General features: G+C 40.8%; 1 protein-coding gene across 1 annotated transcript in view; it reads left to right on the top strand.

The window, feature by feature from the left end:
• Positions 1-20946, top strand: part of RTN1 (reticulon 1) — a 264816-nt gene that overhangs the window by 116013 nt on the left and 127857 nt on the right. The window contains exon 2 of the mRNA XM_037984070.2: positions 8525-9298. Coding sequence (XP_037839998.2) covers positions 8525-9298 — 774 coding nt within the window. The remainder of the gene's footprint in view (positions 1-8524; positions 9299-20946) is intronic.

The raw sequence follows: 20946 nt of genomic DNA, 5'->3' as shown, positions 1-20946 counted from the left end.
AGGGAGCAAAAGAGCTATTGAAGTGCAAACGAATTTATAATACACATTTTTTGCTATTATCCATGTTATACATAGATTTGAGGGAATCTGACCAAGAACAGTTATTTTTCTCTTTAGAAATCAGAGAGCACAATTCTATCAGCAAATGATAAATAGAAAGATGTTTGAGGATAGCCCCTGTTTCAGTTCCGACGGTAATTATTTACATAGTAAAGGTAACTTAGAGCCCTCTCTGATTGGAAACATTAGGAGCAGAATACATTTAAATTTAAATTAGTTAGGTGAATTGGAAGTTAGTGGTGGTGGTTACATAACTATTAGTATACAAACACTACTGAATTGTACACTTTAAAAGAGTGAAATTTATGGTATATGAAATACATATCAATGAACCTATTCTTCAAAACAGCAAAGGAATGTCTATATAGGATTTTAGGCATCTTTTCTTAAGATCTAAGTAAATTATAAATAAGTATTCACCTCCACCATTTCCCTAAAAAAGATTCTTTCTCAAATAAGACCACAGAATCACATTTCCATCTTTCCATCTTTAAACAGCAGGCAGAAACAAATAAACAAGATCCAAAACATGATTCCAGGCTTATCAGAACTTTCACCATCATTTCATCTCAGTGCTCTGCAATTTTATGCTTTCCAAGGTACTACTGAGGACTCTGAAAAAGATTTAGACCCTAGTCTGTCTGCTAAAGCAATTATTTTTCCTTTAAGAGAATTTTTTGCTAAAGTGAAAACATCCTAGGCAATGCAAATCTTGGCCCTTCATAGAGAAGAGAACAACTTGCTGAATCATTTTTATTAAATATTAATTTTGCAAAACCAAAAGCGAAAGTTATTATTCTGGCAGACAAGCTTTAAATAAGGCAGTGAGTTGAGGAAAGAGTAGTTAGTCATATTCTTAAACCCCCAAACATGTTCATCAGCTTTGGCTTAGTCTTTTGCTAGAGAATGCAGGCTCTTTTTATTTTTAACTCTCTTAACTAACCATACAGATAAAACTGATTGAAAATGGGTGTACCTGGATTTCTCAGTACCCATTTGTCATGTTAAATCACAGTCCACTTAATTTGAGAAAGAGAATGTTTTCTAAGTGACGTAGAGCTTCCTAGAGTCTCCCTGGCATATTCATCCCTCATGGAGGACTCTGTTGTCAAATGTATCACAGCCTCCAGACTGTGGGCCTGCTGAAAAGATGAGTGGGAGTGTTCAGGGAAAAAGCCTCCCAGCCTAACCTCTGTGCAGGCTGCTGCTATCCATCACATGGGCAGCTCAGGGCAGGGGATTCTGGGAAAGGTGAATGCAGATTTACTTTCGGCCATTGATTCTGGCTTTGAATTCTTGAATTTTAATATGCACCTCTCTCCGCACTGTCATTACAGTATTTTATTATGCCTACACTTTAAAAAAAATATTTCTCAATTTAATAGGACTAATGTCCTCTATACCTGTTAATATTGGCTCTATTCAAACAATAATTGGCATTTTTGTTTCACTAATTCCAGGGAGAAGGGTAAACCAGATGTTTGTCTAATGGAGCGTTTCTATCTCTGTTCTCAGAAAACCTTTTTGTATAATTTGTTATTTATTTTTCTTTCTGGCATTTTCTGTCTCCATTTCAGTGCAGTAAGAGGAGCTTTATAGAGTTGTGGAAGTACAACCTTAAACCATAAGCTCCTTATCTCAACCCTAGCAAGTCAGAATAGGCTCTATCCACAGGAAGAAGGCTCATCCGTAGGCACTTAACCCTCTCATTTCTTTTCTGTCTATAGTTTTGGTAAATTTCAGCTTTTTGTGCTCAAGTCAGTCATCATCACGGTCATGACAGGATCTATGTCCATTGAAAGTACTTAATGAACCACCACCTGCTCGTGGAGCTGTGAAGACAGCAGGGCCTTGGACTCTGGGGACTCAGCATCTAAGGCAGACCCCAGAGAGCATGGGTGTGGACTGGATACATGAAACTCCTTCTGGCCCAATCTACCATGAGAGGTATTAGAGATAAAGGAAGAAACTGATGAACAGATGGTAATATGTTGGAGATGAGTAGAGTTCTCCCTGAAAAATAGAGATAGTAAGAAAACCAACAGCTCTCATTTATTGAATGTGTACGATGTATCAGGCAAATATCTAAGGGCATTATCTCATTTAGTCCTCCTAGCAGCCCAATAAGGTGGGAATTATTATTGTCTTGTCTTAAAGATGAATAAACCAAGGCTCTAAGAGGCTAACTTGCGCAACGTCTCACAACTGCCAGTTAGTGGTAGAACCAGAATACAAACTGCTTAAGCTATGGATCACCAATTGAATGAACTCCATTCTGTGAGGATGAGTCAGCGTTAAGAACTATTAATAGAATTTTAGGATTAAAGCTTTTCCTTGAGAAAAGTAGAATCATCTTCAGCAAGTCATTGTTGTCATCCTATCCCTTAGTGTTGCCAGAGAATTTTTAAAATAAAACACCTACCCTTTATGAGATTACTGAATTTGTCTGCCTCATGATGAGTGTTTCTGACCTCTACATCGGTAGATGAAAAAGCTTCACTTTTATCAACACATATTGGGATTTAATGGCAATAGTTTCAGCTTCTTTTCATCCTTCTCCTACTTAGCTTTTGACTAGAAATAGTGGCCTGTGAATCCTTCAGTTTTTATTATAACTACTTTTTTGAAGTTAATATAAATTGAAATTTTGAAAATCAATGCCATTTTAAATGCATCCAGGTAACTGAATTAGCTGTGTCCTCCCAGAACAGCCACCTCCCAAGAGGGCATCTTGGTTAACACAGCAACTGTCAAGGTACATTTGCCTCTGTGTGAATTAGACCTCTAAATGGTCCAGGAAACAGCTGCAGAGAAATATCTGAGGAAATCAGATATTCCACAGAATCCTTGGTTATGTGGCCATTTCTAGTCTAGACAAGGCACTTTTATTTAGTGGATTTGTATTTAACAATATGGCAATGTGGATTCCTACCTGGGGCAAATGACTTGTGCTCTCTCAGTTCCCACATCTGCCAGCTCTGCAGGAAGTGCTGACAAGAATTAATTGGCTTTCCTGGGCCCTCAGGCTCAGTTCTGCTTCTCAGTTCCAACAATCCCCACAGGACCCTGCTCCAACATAATTTACTGTGTAGGAGGAGTTTCTGTTTACAAGAGTTCTAACTGATAGGCACCATATCACGTGTATATATTTTTAAATTCAGTAAGTTAGAACCTTGAGAATTTTTCAGGGTATTTAGCTCAATTTTTAAAAATGGGACATAACTACATTCAAAGTATTTGAACTATTCTTTGTTTTTATGATGATTCTAATACGATCCCATCTAAAAAGTGTGAAAAAAGTTTTAAAAATAAAATGTGTCATTTACGCAAATAACTTTGCTCCTCTTCTTTTCCTCTAGCTGGCAGTATTTTTAGAGCGTGGTAAAGGGGTCCTTCCAATTTCATACTGGGTTTTCTGAGCAAGACAGAGCTGGTAGGGTAGGAATGGGACTTCTTCCCAATTGTTGATTCTATTTATAGCCTCTCTAATAATATTTTATTTATGGAATAATGTAGATGTCATTTAGATTCTGTTCCCTCAATTATAACTGTACATCTTAGAAGCCCCTGTTCTCGGAGGCATCACCTTGGGGGAAATTATATTGATTCTGTTACACAGGAAAGCAGTAAGTCAAAAGGAAGTTGTGTCACACTACAGTGGTAGCCAATTAGTATAAAAATCATGGAAAGTTGGAAGGGAATTCTGCAGTTGTCTCATCCAACTTTCTACAAAGTACTGGTTTCTGTTTAGACAAACACTGGGTCTCTCTCTGCCTGCGTCTACCATGATCAGAATACTCTTGTTCTGAGAATACTGTTGCTCTATTTCATTGTTGGATAACTCACATTTTAGACTCTTTTTTGCATGATAGATTTAAAATGTCCTCTCTGTAATTTGCATTAATTAGTTGTAGCTTGTTCTCAGTAGCTGCATAGAATAAGCCCACTCATTAATGGATTGATTGAACAGTCCATTTATTTATATTCATTTCGAATTGGATGCTTACTATGTGCAATATAGTGTGCCAGACATAAGCATCAAACTCCAGGAGCTGACAGTTTGGAAGAAGGTAATATGGGCATATATAAACTGTATGTGAGACATGCTACATGAGCAGTATAAATTCAGTGCTATGAGAATGAAGAGGGAGAACAATAGGATGGGATCAGGTCCTGCAGGCATTGGTCAGTGCTGTGATCTGAACGTTTGTGCACCCCCGTCCCCCGCAAAAATTCATATGTTAAAATCCTAACCCCCAAGGCAATGATATTTGGAGGTTGGGCCTTTGGGAGGTGATTAAGCCACAAGGGCAGAGCTCTCATGAATGGGATTAGTGACCTTATAAAAGTGGCCCCATAGAGAATCCCACACCCTTTCTGCCATGTGAAGTTACAGCAAAAAGATGGCCATGTAGGAAGTGGGCCCTCACCAGACACTAAATCCAATGGCACCTTGATCTTGAACCTCCCAGCCTCCAGAATAAATTTCTGTTGTCTATAGTCTACATAGTTTATGGTCTTTTTGTTGCAACCGCCTAAATGGACTAAGACAGTCAGCATATTCATCATGGAGGTGGTGACATTTAAAGATCCTTATGTTTAATGGCTTGAGATTGAAAGGCAGAGGTTTGGATGAGGAGGTTGGAAGGATCCAGTGTTGAAGAAGTGTTGGGTAGTTTCTATTAGTGGAGATTAGAATTTGAAATGGAGAGTGGAAGACAGGGCTAGAAAAGCTGGTCAAGTGAGTGTGAGACTGTGAAGGGCTTTGTATGCCTGGAGTGGAGGGTGAGAGGAATGGTGGCAACAGGGCTGTGACCAGGTAGAAATCACATCGTCTCAAATGTCAGGCTGCAGAGTTTAAGAATTATCCAGCGAGGCAGTGCAGAGCCCAGGGGCTGGGCACTGAGCAAGTGACACTTGTGTTTAGTGAGATAACTCCGGTGGGGGGAGACAGTGGTCTAGAGGGATATGCAACAGGCCAAGCAGAGGTAATCAGAGCCAGGAGCCCTGTGGTGGCCTCTGTAGTGGGGGAATTGAGTGAGATTTGCATGATAATGACTGAGACACAGCCTTGGAAACCAAATAAACCACCTACTATGTCTTCTCCAGGTTCCCTTTCTCACTCCCCACCTCTCCAGACTATTCATTTGTATGGACAAACCCTTCCTCTCCTCACTTTCTGGTGAATAATTACTTATTAACACTTGCAAATGGTTCCAAATAACTGGTAGAGAATCCTAGGATCCAAATATCTGTAGTGAAATATCTATCTCAGGTTGATTTCCCTGCCTCCAGTGAGGTCTACATATAAGCTGAGCCCATATAATGAAAGAAGCTTTCATAATTGTTCAGGATAAATATGTGTGTGCACCCATGGATTTAAATTTAATAGTTTTTTTCTTTGGTGTTCTATCTGTCCTTAGGCAATAAGGACAATCTTTACTATTATTCCTTTTGTTACTGAGATTTTTTGGTCTAACTTGAACAGAGGGGCTACCATATACAAAAAAAAATAAAATAAAAAAGGTGTAATGAGAAGCCTAGCTGAGATGTATAGATTTGAACTGGTCTGTTGCTCACAAAATTAAGTCACTTGCTAAATGAAGTATCATTAGCAATTTGGGGGAATCTTCTAACCTGTCTTCTCACACAATACTGATATTTCTGCTTAATTCTAAACTTCAAAATTACTTTCCTTGGCCAGGTGAGGTGACTCATGCCAGTAATCCCAGCACTCTGGGAGGAGGCCAAGGCAGGAGGATCACTTGAGCCCAGGAGTTCAAGACAGGCCTTGGCAACACAGTGAGACCACATCTCTAAGAAAAATTGAAAACAAAATTAGCCAGTCATGCTGGTGCATGCCTGTAGTCCCAGTTACTTGGGAGGGTGAAGTATATGGATCTTTTGAGCTCTGTAGGTTGAGGCTGCAGTGAGCCAAGATCATGCCAAACTACACTCCATCCTGGGTGACAGAGCAAGACTCTTTCTCAAAAAAAAAAAAAAAAAAAAAAATATATATATATATATATGTGGCCCAGCGTGGTGGCTCATGCCTGTAATCCCAGCACTGGGGAGATCATGGTGGGAGGATCACCTGAGGTCAGGAGTTCGAGACCATCTGGCCAACATGGCAAAACCCTGTCTCTACCAAAAATACAAAAATTAGCTGAGTGTGGTGGCACATGCCTGTGATCCCAGCTACTCGGGAGGCTGAGGCAAGAGAATTGTTTGAACCTGGAAGGCAGAGGTTGCTGTGAGCCAAGATCGCTCCACTGCACTCCAGCCTGGGCAACAGAGTGAGACTCTGTCCTCCGCCCCCCAAAAAAATCACTTTCCCTTATTTTGCAAATATGTGTTGAGTACCTACTATTCATCTGGCCCTATTTTTGGTGCCTATATTGGTGAACAAAATAGTCAGAAGTTCCTGACCTTATGGAGTTTACCATGCTATGTGTGTGAATTTCCCTAGCAAGAGGAGACAATCAATGCATAATAAATATGTTAATTATACAGTATTTAAGAAGGAGATAAGCAATATGGGAAAAAGAAGAATCAGAGAAGGGTAGAGGAGAATAGGATTGCCAGGAGTGGGGAGGGGAAGGCAAGTTGCAATTTGAGATGGAAGGTTAGGGTCATTTTTCTTAAAACGATGACATTTGAGCAAAGATTTGGGGGTGAGAGAATTAGGGATATAGGTATCTGGGAGAAGAGAGTTCCAAGAAAAGGAAACAGGTAGTGCAGAGTGCTGAGGCAGGAAGGTGCTAGAACGGTGAAGAGTCTTTGTGCTTTTCCACTGCCCATAGAGAAACAATAGCTTGTGCAACCAAAAAGAAAGCTAGGAAAAGACAAAAGTTAAGTTTGTTTGTAATAATGCTGAGTAAACATTACCTGAAAAAAAAAAAAAAAAAAAAAAACCTCACAGACTGACCTAACCGGGGCAAAGGGCATTAGGGGAGGTGTCTTGGCTTCCAGGTTACTTGGGTGTGAATCCTGGTTCTGCCACTTACTGCCTGTGAGATCTTAGGTGAGTTATTTAACCCCTTTGTTTCTCAGTTTCCTCATCTGTAAAATGAGCCTAACAATATTGCCAGCCTTCTAGGATTGTTTTGATTATGAAATGTGTCGATATTAATGAAAAGTTTAGAACGATGCCTGACACATAGCAAGTACTGGCACGTTAGCTATTGACTTGTTACTGCCACTGTTTTGATTACTTTTATGTGTGTTGTTGCTCTAACCTATTCTTCAGGCGTGTCTTAAGAGCTTTGATATTGTACATGCTGTGTGTGTGTTTGTGTGTATGTGTGTGTGTGATGTGTTTGTATGTAGATGTAGAGAGTGTTGGACTTAATTTATACAATTGTAAAAATTAGGTTAAAAATCCCACTGCTTAGCGTATAGTGAGGCCTCAATAAATGTTGGTTTTCATCCCTTCTGGTAGAATTTTATAGCAAAGTAAAACAGTGGAGGGTTTTCCTTTTATGCTCACTGTGTTTTTTGTTTTTGTTTTTTTTTTGAGACGTGGTTTTGCTCTCGTTGCCCAGGCTGGAGTGCAATGGTGTGATCTCGGCTCACCGCAACCTCCTCCTCCCAGGTTCAAGCGATTCTCCTGCCTCAGCCTCCTGAGTAGCTGGGATTACAGGCATGCGCCAACACGCCCAGCTAATTTTCTATTTTTAGTAGAGATGGGGTTTCTCCATGTTGTCAGGCTGGTCTACGAACTCCCGACCTCAGGATTTCCGCCTGCCTTCGCCTACGAAAGTGCTGAGCCACCGCACCTGGCCTGTGCCCACTATTAATGAATATTTTGGCTGGTGTATTAGTAGAATTAGAGCCAGGTGAAAATATTCTATAGACTCAAACTTGGAAACCCATCTTACCCTTAGCACCACCAGTGGAATGAAGGAATTCCCGGTGGTCACTTTGAATATCACTGGATGGCAATGAATGGGCAGTAGGGGAGTAAAAGAGGAGGGAAACAAAACAAGGAGGAAAACTGAAGAAATAAACAGGGAAGCACACCATTAGGTGTTAGCTATCCTATTGTTGCAGTTACAATCCTGAGGTAGCCTAATTTCCACCTCTACTTAAAGAGCTGTTAATACTTTAGATACAAAGAGGGTTTCTTTTTAATAATACTGAGATCAAGTCACTGTGTGTTGAGGTGGTAGATGTTGAAAATAAATTTCCTAGTCTTATAGGATCTGTCCCCAACTTATGTGGTCCTGGCAGTTTATGTGAGCCTCTGGGGTCTGTTACTAGAAAAATACCAGAAATGTGGACTATCAGGGAGATGAGGAAATTTAACATGCTGGTTCTCTGAGGGAGCACCGAGGGAACTCCGAGGACTTGAGGAGAAAGGATGTCATGTCTCCACCAGGCAGGGGTGGGTGGGTGGGTTAGACAGGGAGAGAGAGCTGATGCCAAGCACCCACTCACTGTCTGCTGCTGCTTTGATTCATAGGTGTGGCAGGTGTTTCCAGTGCCATGGACCACACCTTCTCAACAACGTCAAAAGATGGGGAAGGATCATGTTACACATCTCTGATTTCTGACATCTGCTACCCACCTCAGGAGGATTCTACATATTTCACTGGAATTCTTCAGAAGGAAAATGGCCATGTCACCATTTCAGAGAGCCCTGAGGAGTTGGGTACACCCGGCCCCTCCTTAGCTGATGTGCCTGGGTTAGAGTCTCGTGGCTTATTTAGTTCTGATTCTGGAATAGAGATGACTCCTGCAGAGTCCACTGACGTGAACAAGATCTTAGCAGACCCTCTGGACGAGATGAAAGCAGAGGCCTATAAATACATTGACATAACCAGAGCTGAGGAGGTGAAGCACCAAGAACAACATCACCCCGAGTTGGAAGATAAAGACTTGGACTTTCAGAATAAGGACACTGACATCTCAGCGAAACCTGAAGGGGTCCGTGAACCTGGCAAACCAGCTCCTGTGGAGGGAAAAATCATCAAGGACCATTTATTTGAAGAATCCACATTTGCTCCCTACATAGATGATCTCTCTGAAGAACAGCGCAGGGCTCCTCAGATCACCACCCCTGTCAAAATCACACTGACGGAAATAGAACCTTCTGTTGAAACCACTACCCAAGAGAAGACCCCTGAGAAGCAAGATATATGTCTAAAACCAAGTCCTGACACAGTCCCCACTGTCACTGTCTCAGAGCCTGAAGATGACAGCCCAGGATCTATCACCCCTCCATCTTCTGGAACAGGTAAAGGCCCTGTTATTGCTTGACTTAGGAAAACCCAGCACATGGAAATCTCAATCCCTAAAACAAATATTAACGAATGACAATTTTCATTCAACATACTTTACTCTCTGGGCCCCTTAAATTTCATTTGGTTTAACTAGTTTAATTCATATTCAACGTTTTCAATTTGTTGCTGATTGTACAAAGGTTGCAATCTGGGATTTCTCCTAAAGTCCTATCAGGTTTTCTTTGTAAAATATTTTGTTCTTTCTTTGAGGGGAGATGTTAGGATGACATCCGGGAAACATTGAAATCCTCATGCAGCCTTGCTGTCCAGAGCAGAGAATGCAGTACTGCCTGCTTCTCAGTTAGCTTTCCGCTAGGATCTGGGTTGTCTTAGTCTATTTTGTGTTGCTTGTAACAGAATACCTAACACAGGGTAATGTATAAGAAACAAAATGTATTTCTTAACAGTTCTGGAAGCTGGGAAGTCCGAGGTCAAAGGGGCGCTTCTGGTAAAAGCTGTCTGGCTTGCTAGTGGGGACTCTCTGAAGGGTCCCAAGTGGGTGCAGGGTGTAACATGATGAGGGGGCTGAGCATGCTAACGTGTTGTGCTCAGGTCTCTCTTTTTCTTATAAAGCTACAAGTCACATTTCCATGATAATCCATTAATTCATTAACTCTTTAATCCATTACTCCATGAGTGGGTTAATCCATTCATGAAGGCAGAACCTTCATAGCTCAGTAGTTCACAGTCCATAGCCTCTCAAAGAGTCCACCTCTCAATACTGCCACATTGGGTATTAAGTTTAAAGATGAGTTTTGGAAGGGACATTCAAACTATAGCACAGGTCTCTTGGAGACATTATGAGGAGAGCACACTGGCTGTTCTCTCTAGACTTCCTGAAGCGCCTCAGCCGGGGCATTTAACACTCCTGTCCCTAGCTCTAAGTCTGTACACTTAAAGGGAAGGAAAAGGTGGACTTCTGGATCTTTTAGGGGTGGCACAGACAGGAAGAGGAAACCTGAACAAAGCAAACTCCTTCCTTCCCCTTTCAGTCTCAACACTGTCATTTTATATCTCTAGTTTATTGAGGTTCTGCATATAATTTTATTTTTGAAACCAAAAGATGTACTTCATTAAACTTTTTAAAGTTTAGACTTCATTAGGCTATGGTCTTTTTCAATTTGAACGTTCTCCTACTGTGACTCAAGGCAGGATATTAAACAGCACTCATGCATATTCTCTCAAACACAAAGCGGGCCTCTTATACCCCCTGGCTAAAGGCCAGAGAGGTGGCAGGAAACTCCTCACCCCACCCTGTGCCACCCTCTTCTCTCCAGCCTTTGAATCTCCACCTCTCTTGAATGCCCATGAGGCATGAGATGAAGAGGACAGTGACAGGTCCTCAAACCTCCCCCTGCCCCTGGTGACCGGCATTCTACCATATCCCAAAGAGCTTTGGTATGCATCTCAGGTGAAAGAGCTTCTAGTAAACTCTGAAAATGGAGCCAAAGCCTGTAGAGGAGGAGTGATTGCTCTAAACCCTGATGGTATAGTACAAATTCAAGTGTTGGAATAAAACAGAATTAATGAAAGTTCCTCCTATCTTCTTTCCCTATAGATTTTAGCATTAATTCCTTCTCCCCAAAGTTACTTCAGACTCATTCAACTATAAAGCTCCAAGTGTCTTAAAGATTCACTGCGCCAAGTCCCTGATTTTCAAATTCACTCAGCAGTCACTTTCTACTTACTTTCTTTTGGTTGGGTACTCTGCGAGGCCTGGGTGATGGGGAATTAACGAAAAATAAAAAACAAAGGAAAACCAGTCCCTGCCTCCAGGGGGCCAGACAACCAAGCAAACAGTCTCAGTCCAGTGTGCTTGGTGTTCTGAGAAAGGGAAATGTATGGTGCTGAGGAGCCCTGGAGTCCAGCAGCTCCCCGAGGTGAACTGCGACCACAGGTGACTCTCAGAGGAATAGGAGGAAACAAACAGGTTAAGGGAAGGGAAAGGTGCCCTTCCAGTGTGAGGAGCTGCATGGACATGGACTTGTGAGGGCCCAGTGAACTTAAGATGTAAATTGAGATTTGGGTAGTAATGACAAATCAGAAAACCAAGGCTCCAGGTGGGTTAGATACGACTTGCCCCTGCCTAAAACATGAGGTCAGAACACAGACGAGTTTCCAAGCTTCCTTGTATTCTTTCTGGCAATGCGTAGTAAAACTCTTCTATTATTTCCTGCCATGAAGATACTTGATGTTCTGAAGATGTAAGTTATATAGTCAGCTGTGTTTTACAGAGCTCCAGGGCTGTCCAGTAGTCAGTCCAGAAGAACTTCAGCCAGTCCTCAGGAATAGTGAAATGCCCTAGCACATATAGGTCTAGTTACACAGCACACGCTTCATGTAAAAATTACAGTTTGCAAAGACTTGACAAAGGATCCATTAATTTTTAGGGAATTTCCATTTTTAAGTAGCCGTGGCCCAATGGGGTTCTGGAGAAGGTTCAAGAGAAAACAAAGGCAGATCTGGCTCACATGACATTGGAGTTCTATGATGTTGGGTTGCCCACTTGACAGTATGGGGTTAGGACAATGGTTGTCTCTGCAGCTGCAGTCAAGTAAACATTCCAAGCAAGGCTTATTCAGGAAAGAGAGAACGGCCCATTACACATTCTTTCCTGTGTTCAGCGCCTCTCTCTATATACATCCCACATCAAAATACCAGAGTCATATGACAACAGATGAGAATGAAATTAACAGAAGGAATCAACTTCTCACCGAAGCCTTTCTCCCTGCCCTTTTTATCCTGTGAGGTTTCTGACCCCCTTCCCATCTTCTTGTGACCCCTGGCACCACGTGACACTGTGCCCATAGACATTAGAGGATGTGGGCTTTATTACATCTGTTGAGTCTTGGATCACTCTGCCATTTCCAGTGGCAACAGATAAAATAAAAATTGAGAATTACACATAATTGTACATAGAAACTGACGAAAAAGAAAGCATGTTAAGCAAAAAGTAGTTCTGTTTATCATTGTTTAAATATATTCCTTAAATAAGGAAATTATCAAATCTGGAGAATAACTGAAGAGAAATTCTAATTTAGGTTAGTTTTAGCCACAGATGCTAATGTTTAAGCAAGGTGTCTAATATATTTATATTTCTCCCAATTCCAATAGATTATTCCGTTTTGTAACGTTCTCCAACATACTTACCTATTTTCACTAAATAATATACACTGAGGTGGAGAGGCAAGAATTCTTACAGCTGAAATACTGGAAGTCTCTTTTAAGCCAAGATCAGTCACGAAAAAAGCGAAGCAATTTAGGAAAACATAATAAATGCCCTGATGCAGCATACATTGACCAGGAGCACCATGTTGTTTCTGACACAAACACCAAGAGGCATATTATGATGGTCCTGGGTGTTATGTGAGCTACTAGCTTCAAAAAGGACAATAATCAGGAAGTCATCCTTAAAACACCCCAGTTTCCCTCAAGAAGAAATGAGCAATTAAAAGTAAATCAATTTAAATTTGAAAACTACCATTGCTATTTCCTTGCATTGATAGGATCTGTGATTCTCCTACCCATTTTTAAAATTCATTCTTTTGTTCAAAAACTGTTTAGAGTGACTTCTATACATCAGACATGCACTGGCCACTGAGACATTGTAGTAAATAAGATGTACAAGGTCCCTGCCCTTGTAGAGCTTACCTGCTAGTCAGAGGAAACAAGCAATAAAAAAACAAACCCATAAATAAACAGTGTAATTTCACAGTGTGAGCACTATGAAGATTGATAGAGGGTTGGGTGTGAGGGGGCCAAGGACTGCCCCTCTAAGGAGATGACACGTGAACTGAAATCTGAATGAGGAGAAGGAGCCCACAGTTCAGAGAGGGGCTAGGAGGTACCTCAGGTGTGGGGGATTAGCAAATGCCCAGGCCCTGAGTCTGTATTATATGAGAACTGAAAGAGGGCCAATGACACAGGGGAGGAAGAGGGAAGTGGGGCAGAGAACACCACTGGACAGGTAGGCAGGGCCAAAATCATGGGGAAGGATTTTGGATTTTGTTCCAAATGTAATTGGAAACCATTGGAGGGTTTTAAGCTGAGAAGTGACATCATTTATTCATTCATCTATTTATTTTAAAAGTATGTGTTGGCCATTTACTCCACGTCAGGCATTATTCCATTACTGCCAGGACTCACGAGTGAGTGGTGCCTCACAAGAAAATCCTGGCTGCATGGAGCTTACAATCTAGTTGAGAAGACATACACACAAATAACCACATATATAATATCATATCAGTTAGTTATAATGGTTATGAAGAAAAATACAGCAAGGCAAAGTGTAAGGGAGTGGTGGCGGTGGGGGTGAGGAGAGGCTTCTTCGAGGTAACAGCTTGAGCAGAGACTGAATGGAGTGAGGGAGCAAGTCATGTAGCTATCTGAGGAAGCGAGGCCAGGCCGAGGGGCCTCCCAGTGCAAAGGCCCTGAGCTGGGAACATCTTGTCTGTTCCAGGAGCAGCTGGAAGGCCAGCATGGCTGGAGTAGCGGGGAGGAAGGGAAGTGTGGCAGGATCAGACTTGGGTTTTCAATCGATCCTTCTGGATGCTGCATGGAGAATGAGTCAGGAACAAAAGGAGTCCTAATACCAGCATCATTCACAGTTGGACACTAGTGTCTGCAACTTGCTATGTTCACCTGTCCTTTTATCCCTCTCAATTATATCATCATAATTATCATCAGCAGCAAACACATCACCCTGGGGTGCCTTTCTTACCCTCTCAATTTTCCTATTTTATCTGATAATTTTAGGTGACTGTTTCTGGCTTTGCAGTGTCAGTCTTGATACATAATAACCAGTATCTTAGACCGCCTTTGAAACTTGAAATTTTAGACAAAGATATGGAAACTTCTGTTTTGTCCTAACATTTTCCCTGATTACTCCTATCATTTTGTTAAAAATTTTAGTTTCCCTTAAGAACATAGGGCAGTATCCATAGGAGCTATAAGTCGCTTCTGACTTATGGTAAAGGTGGATTATTTTTAAGGTATCACCTTCACTTGCTCAAGATGGAACTCCTCAGACCCTTTTCTCCTCCACCCTGCAGCTGTCTGGAATCATCCTTACTCTTAAGTAAATAAAGCAAGACCCTGGACCTTCTTTTTCTGAATGCACTAACATAGTAGTTTTCAACTGGAGGTAGAATTGCCAGATAAAACACGAATAGGTATGCCCTATACTAAAATAATTTCATTGTTTAGCAGACAGTCAGATTTAACTGAGTGTCCTGTATTTTTATTTCCTAAATCTGCAGCCCTAACTGGAGGTGACTGTTAGAATCACACATGGAGTTACATCCAGACCTAGTTCCTCTAAGGCAGAATTTCTGAGGGCAGTTTTGAGCTACACACTTGAATAAGAGCCACTGTTGTACAAATTTGAGCTGTCTCTCACATGAGTGCTATTTATTGAGTACCTCCTGTGTGCCAGGCACTGTGCTGGGTGCAAGGATATGATAATGAACAAACACAACTTGGCTGTACTTTACTCCCAGGGCGCTTTCAGTCTGAGGTCAGGGAGAGTGGGGAAGGGTGCAAGGGCAAAGGTTAATGAATCATCACACAAACATACAAGGCTGCCTAGGGCCTCCCAGTTGTGCAGAATGAGTGGGCACCAGCCTGTCTCTCGAACAACGCAGCATCAGGCCAGCTGGCACAAGGGTGGGCTGCTCTGCCATGTGGCCTCCAGGAATATTGTGCAAGCAGGAGTTTCCTCAGTCTTAGCAGTTTGGGTGGTTAGACAGAGGCCTCTGCATGTGAAACCGGAAGGATGTGTGCCTCAGAAAGGGAAGAACCATCCAAGATAAGAATTTTCGAACCATCCAAGATAAGAATTTTCTTCCCTGTCCCATCAAGCAAGCTCATTGTTCCCCTGTTCATTTTATTCACTCAGGCTCACCATTTCTGAGTAGCTTTTGAAACCCCTCTTTTTCTCACTCACCACATGAATCAGACCCCAAGTCAATGATTTCTCTCTTTTCTCTTCTATTTTTCTCCTCTTTCTATCCTATGGCCACCACAACTCATACCCTACCTCCAGTTGTCATAATTCAACAATTGCACTATCCTGTTAATGGGTTATCCTCCTTCTACTTCCCTCTTTTTTTTTTTTTTTTTGAGACAGAGTCTCGCTCTGTTGCCCATGCTGGAGTGCAGTGGCATGATCTCGGCTCACTACAACCTCAGCCTCCCAGGTTCAAGTGTTTCTCATGCCTCAGCCTCCTGAGTAGCTGAGATTACAGGTCTCCGCCACTACGCCTGGCTAATTTTTGTATTTTTAGTAGAGACGGGGTTTTGCCATGTTGGCCAGGCTGGTCTCCCCCAAACTCCTGACCTCAGGTAATCTGCCCGCCTCAGCCTCCCAGAGTGCTGGGATTACAGGCGTGAACCGCTGTACCTGGCCTTCCCTCCCTTTTAAGCTCCTTCTAACCCTTCCAGGGTCCACTAATGCCTACATGATAAAAGACTGACTTTTTTTTTTCTTTTAAGCACAGGGGTACATGTGCAGGATGTGTAGGTTTGTCACATAGGTAAACACATGCCATGGTGTTTTGCTGCACAGATCATTCCATCACCTAGGAATTAAGCCCGGTACCCATTAACTATTCTTTCTGATGCTCTCCTTCCTCCCCCTTCACCCTCCGACAGGCCCCAGTGTGTGTTGTTCCCCCTCAACGTGTCCATGTGTTCTTATCATTCAGCTACCACTTATAAGTGAGAACGTGTGGTATTTGGTTTTCTGTTCCTGCATTAGTTTGGTAAGGATAATGGCCTCCAGCTGTATCCATGTCCCTGCAAAGAACATGATCCTGTTCCTTTTTATGGTTGTATAGTACTCCGTGGTGTATGTACCACATTTTCTTTATCCAGTCTATCACTGATGAGCATTTGGGTTGGTTCCATGTCTTTACTATTGTAAATAATGCCACAATAAACATATGTGTGCCTGTATCTTTATAATAGAATGATTCCTATTCCTTTGGGTATATACCCAGTAATGGGATTGCTGGGTCAAATTGTATTTCTGCCTCTAGGTCTTTGAGGAATTGCCACACTGTTTTCCACAATGGTTGAACTAATTTACACTCCCACTAACAGTGTAAAAGAGCTCCTTTTTCTCCACAACCTCTCCAGCATTTGTTGTTTTTTGACTTTTTGGTAATAGCCATTCCGACTTCTGTAAGATGGTACCTCATTGTAGTTTTGATTTACATTTATCTAGTTATAAGTGCTGTTGAGCTTTTATTCATGTTTGTTGTCTTCTTATATATCTTCTTTTGAGAAGTGTCTGTTCATGTCCTTTGCCCAATTTTTAATGAGGTTTTTTTTCTTGTAAATTGCTTAAATTCCTTGTAGATGCTGGATATTAAACCTTTGTCAGATGCATAGATTGCAAATATTTTCTCCCATTCTGTTCTGTTCACTCTGATGATAGTTTCTTTTGCTGTGCAGAGGCTTTTAGTTTAATTAGATCCCATTTGTCAATTTGAGCTTTTATTGCAATTGCTGTTGGTGTCTTTGTAATGAAATCTTTGCCCATGCCTATGTCCTGAATGGTATTGCCTAGATTTTCTTCTAGGATTTTTATAGTTTTGGGTTTTACATTTAAGTTTTTAATCCATCTTGAGTTGATTTTTGTGCATGTGCAAGGAAAGGGTCCAGTTTCAATTTTCTGTATGTTGCTAGCCAGTTATCCCAGCACTATTTATTAAATAGGGAATTCTTTCCCCATTGCTTGTTTTTGTAAGGTTAGTCAAAGATCAGATGGTTGTAGGTGGGTGGTCTTATTACTGGGTTCTCTATTCTGGTTCATTGGTCTATGTGCCTGTTCTTGTACTAGTACCATGCTGTTTTGGTTACTGTAGCCTTGTAGTATAGTTTGAAGTCAAGTAGCATAATGCCTCCAGCTTTGTCATTTGTCTTAGGATTGTCTTGGCTATTCTGGCTCTCTTTTGGTTCCAAATGAATTTTAAAATAGTTTTTTTCTAATTCTGTGAGGAATGTCAATGGTAGTTTAATGGGAATAGTGTTGAATCTACAAGTTGTTTTGGGGAGTATGGCCATTTTCACGATATTAATTCTTCATATCCATGAGCATGGAATGTTTTTCCATTTCTTTGTGTCATCTCTGATTTCTTTAAGCAGTTGTTTATAGTTCTCCTTGAAGAGGTCCTTCACATCCATTGTTAGCTGTATTCCTAGGTATTTTATTCTTTTTGTGGCAATTGTGAGTGGAAGTTCATTCATGATTTGGCTCTCTGCTTAACTGTTGTTGGTGTATAGGAATGCTAGCAATTTTTGCACATTGATTTCATATCCTGAGACTTTGCTGAAGTTGCTTATCAGCTTAAGAAGCTAATGGACTGAGAAAATGAGGTTTTCTAGATATAGAATCATGTCATCTGCAAACAAAGATAGTTGGACTTCCTTGCTTCCTATTTGAAAACAATTTATTTCTTTCTCTTGCCTGATTTCCCTGGCCAGAACTTCCAATACTATGTTGAATAGGAGTGGTGAGAGAGGGCATCCTTGTCTTGTGCTGCTTTTTAGTAGGAATGCTTCTAGCTTTTGCCTATTTAGTATGATATTGGCAGTGGGTTTGTCATATATGGCTCTTATTATTTTGAGGTATGTACCTTCAATACCTAGTTTATTTAGAGTTTTTAATATGAAGGAATGTTGAATTTAATTGAAGGCCTTTTCTGCATCTATTGAGATAATCATGTGGTTTTGTCTTTAGATCTGCTTATATGATTAATCACATGTTTTGATTTGCATATGTTGAACCAAAGTTGCATCCCAGGAATGAAACCTACTTGATGGTGGTGAATAAGCTTTTTGATGTGCTGCTGTATTCAGTTTGCCAGTATTTTATTGAGGATTATTGCATCAGTGTTCGTCAACAATATTGGCCTGAAGTTTTATTTTTTGTTGTATCTTTTCCAGGTTTTGGTATCAGGATGATGCTGGCCTCATAGAATGAGTTAGGGAGGAGTCCCTCCTTTTCAATTTCTCTGGAATAGTTTCAATAGAAATGGTACCAGCTCTTCTTTGTACCTCTGGTAGAATTCAGCTGTAAATATCCCTGGTCCTGGGCTTTTGGTTGGTTGGTAGGCTATTTATTGTTGTCTCAATTTCAGAACTTGTTATTGGTCTATTTAGGGATTCAATTTCTTCCTGGTTCAGTCTTTGCAGGGTGTATGTCTCCAGGAATTTATCCATTTCTTCTAGATTTTATAGTTTATGTGCATAGAGGTGTTTATAGTATTCTCTGATCATTGTTTGTATTTCTGTGGGGTCAATGGTGATATCTCCCTTATCATTTCAGATTGTGTTTATTTGATTCTTCTCTCATTTCTTCTGCATTGGTTGATTTAAAAAGAAATTAAATAGCTAATGGTGGATTTAAAAAGAAATTTAAAAAAAAACAGCTCCTAGATTTGTTTATTTTTAAAAGGTTTTTCATGTTTCTGCCTCCTTCAGTTCATCTTTGTTCTTGTCTTCTGCTAGCTTTGGGGTTTGTTTGCTCTTAGTTCTCTAGTTCTTTTAGTTGTGATGTTAGGTTGTTAACTTGAAATCTTTCTAGCTTTTTAATGTGGGCATTTAATGCTATAAATTTCCCTCTTAACACTGCTTTAGCTGCATCCCAGAGATTTTGGTATGTTGTCTCTTTGCTCTCCTTAATTTCAAAGAACCGCTTGATTTCTGCCTTAATTTTATTATTTACTCAAGAGATTCAGGAGCATGCTGTTCAGTTTCCATGTAGTTGTGTGGTTTTGAGTGAATTTCTTAATCTTGAGTTGTAATTTGATTGTGCTGTGGTCTGAGAGACTGTTTGTTATTATTTCATGTCTAATATTGTCATTGGGGTGTTAAAGTCTCCCACTGTTATTGTGTGAGAGTCTAAATCTCTTTGAAGGTCTCTAAGAACTTGCTTTATGAATCTGGGTGCCCACATGTTGTGTGCATATGTATTTAGGATAGTTGGCTCTTCTTACTGAATTGAACCCTTTACCATTATGTAATATCCTTCTTTATCTTTTTTGGTATTTGTTGGTTTAAAGTCTGTTTTGTCAGAAACTAGGAGTGCAACCCCTGCTTTATTCTATTTTCCATTTGCTTGGTAAATTTTCCTGCATCCCTTTATTTTGAGCCTATATGTGTCTTTGCATGTGAGATGGGGCTCTTGAAGACAGCATACCAATGGGTCTTTGTTCTTTATCCAGCTTGCCACTTTGTGTCTTTTAATTGGGGCATTTAGCCCATTTACATTTAAGGTTAGTACTGTTATGTGTGGGTTTGATTCTGTCATCACGATGCTAGCTGGTTATTTTTCAGACTTGTTTATGTGATTGCTTCATAGTGTCACTGGTCTGTATACTTCAATGTGTTTTTGTAGGGGCTGGTAATGGTTTTTACTTTCCATATTCAGTGTTTCCTTCAGGAACTCTGGCAAGGCAGACCTGGTGATAACTAATTCCCTCAGCATTCGCTGAAGGAAATAAGATCCATTTCCTTGTCTGAAATGGATCTTATTTCTCCTTTGCTTATGAAGCTTAGTTTGGCTGGATATGAACTTCTGGGATGGAAATTCTTTTCTTTAGGAGTGTTGAATATTGGCCCCCAATCTCTTCTAGCTTATAGCGTTTCTGCTGAGAGGTCCACTGTTAGTCTGATGGGCTTCCCTTTGTAGGTGTCCTGGCCTTTCTCTGTGGCTGCCCCTAACATTTTTTCTTTCATTTTGACCCTGGAAATTTTGATGATTATGTGTCTTGGGGATGATCTTTTCACTGATTATCTTGCTGGGGTCCTCTGCATTTCCTGAATTTGAGTGTTGGCCTGTCTTACTAGGTTGGGTAAATTCTCCTGGATAATATTCTGAAGTATGTTTTCCAGCTTGGTTCTATTCTCCCCATCTCTTTCAGGTACCCCCATTAGCTGTAGATTCAGTCTCTTTACATAATTCTATATTTCTCAGAGGTTTTGTTCATTCCTTTTCTTTCTTTTGTCTCTATTCTTGTCTGCCTGTCTTATTTCAGAAAGATACTCTTCAAGGTCTGAGATTCTTTTCTCTGCTTGGCCTATTTTGCTATTAATACTTGTGATTGCATTGTGAATTCCTTGTAGTGTGTTTTTCAGCTCTAGCTGGTTGGTTATGTTCCTGTCTAAACTGGCTATTTTGGCTGTCAGCTCCTGTATTGTTTTATCATGATTATTTACTTCTTTGTCAATGGTTACCACATGTTCCTTTAGTTCAGCAAAGTTTTTTTATTACCCACCATCTGAAGCCTACTTCTGTCATTTCAGCTGTCCCAGCCTCAGCCCAGTTCTGAGCTCTTGCTGGGAAGGTTTGCAGTCATTTGAAGGAGAAGGGGCACTCTAGCTTTTTGAGTTTTCAGGGGTTTTGCATTGATTCTTTCTCATTTTTGTGGGCTTAACTACCTTCAGTCTTTGAGGTTGCTGACTTTTGGATGGGGTTTTTATGGGTTTGTTATTGTTTTTGTTGTTGTTTTATGTTTGTTCTTCTTTTAACAATTTGTCCACTCCACGGTAGGACTGCTGCGGTTTTTTTGGGGTCCACTCCAGACCCTAGTTTTCT

The sequence above is a fragment of the Chlorocebus sabaeus genome, chromosome 24 (assembly GCF_047675955.1).
Source record: "Chlorocebus sabaeus isolate Y175 chromosome 24, mChlSab1.0.hap1, whole genome shotgun sequence".
Lineage (NCBI taxonomy): Eukaryota > Metazoa > Chordata > Mammalia > Primates > Cercopithecidae > Chlorocebus > Chlorocebus sabaeus.
This window is presented reverse-complemented; position numbering and strand designations above follow the sequence as displayed.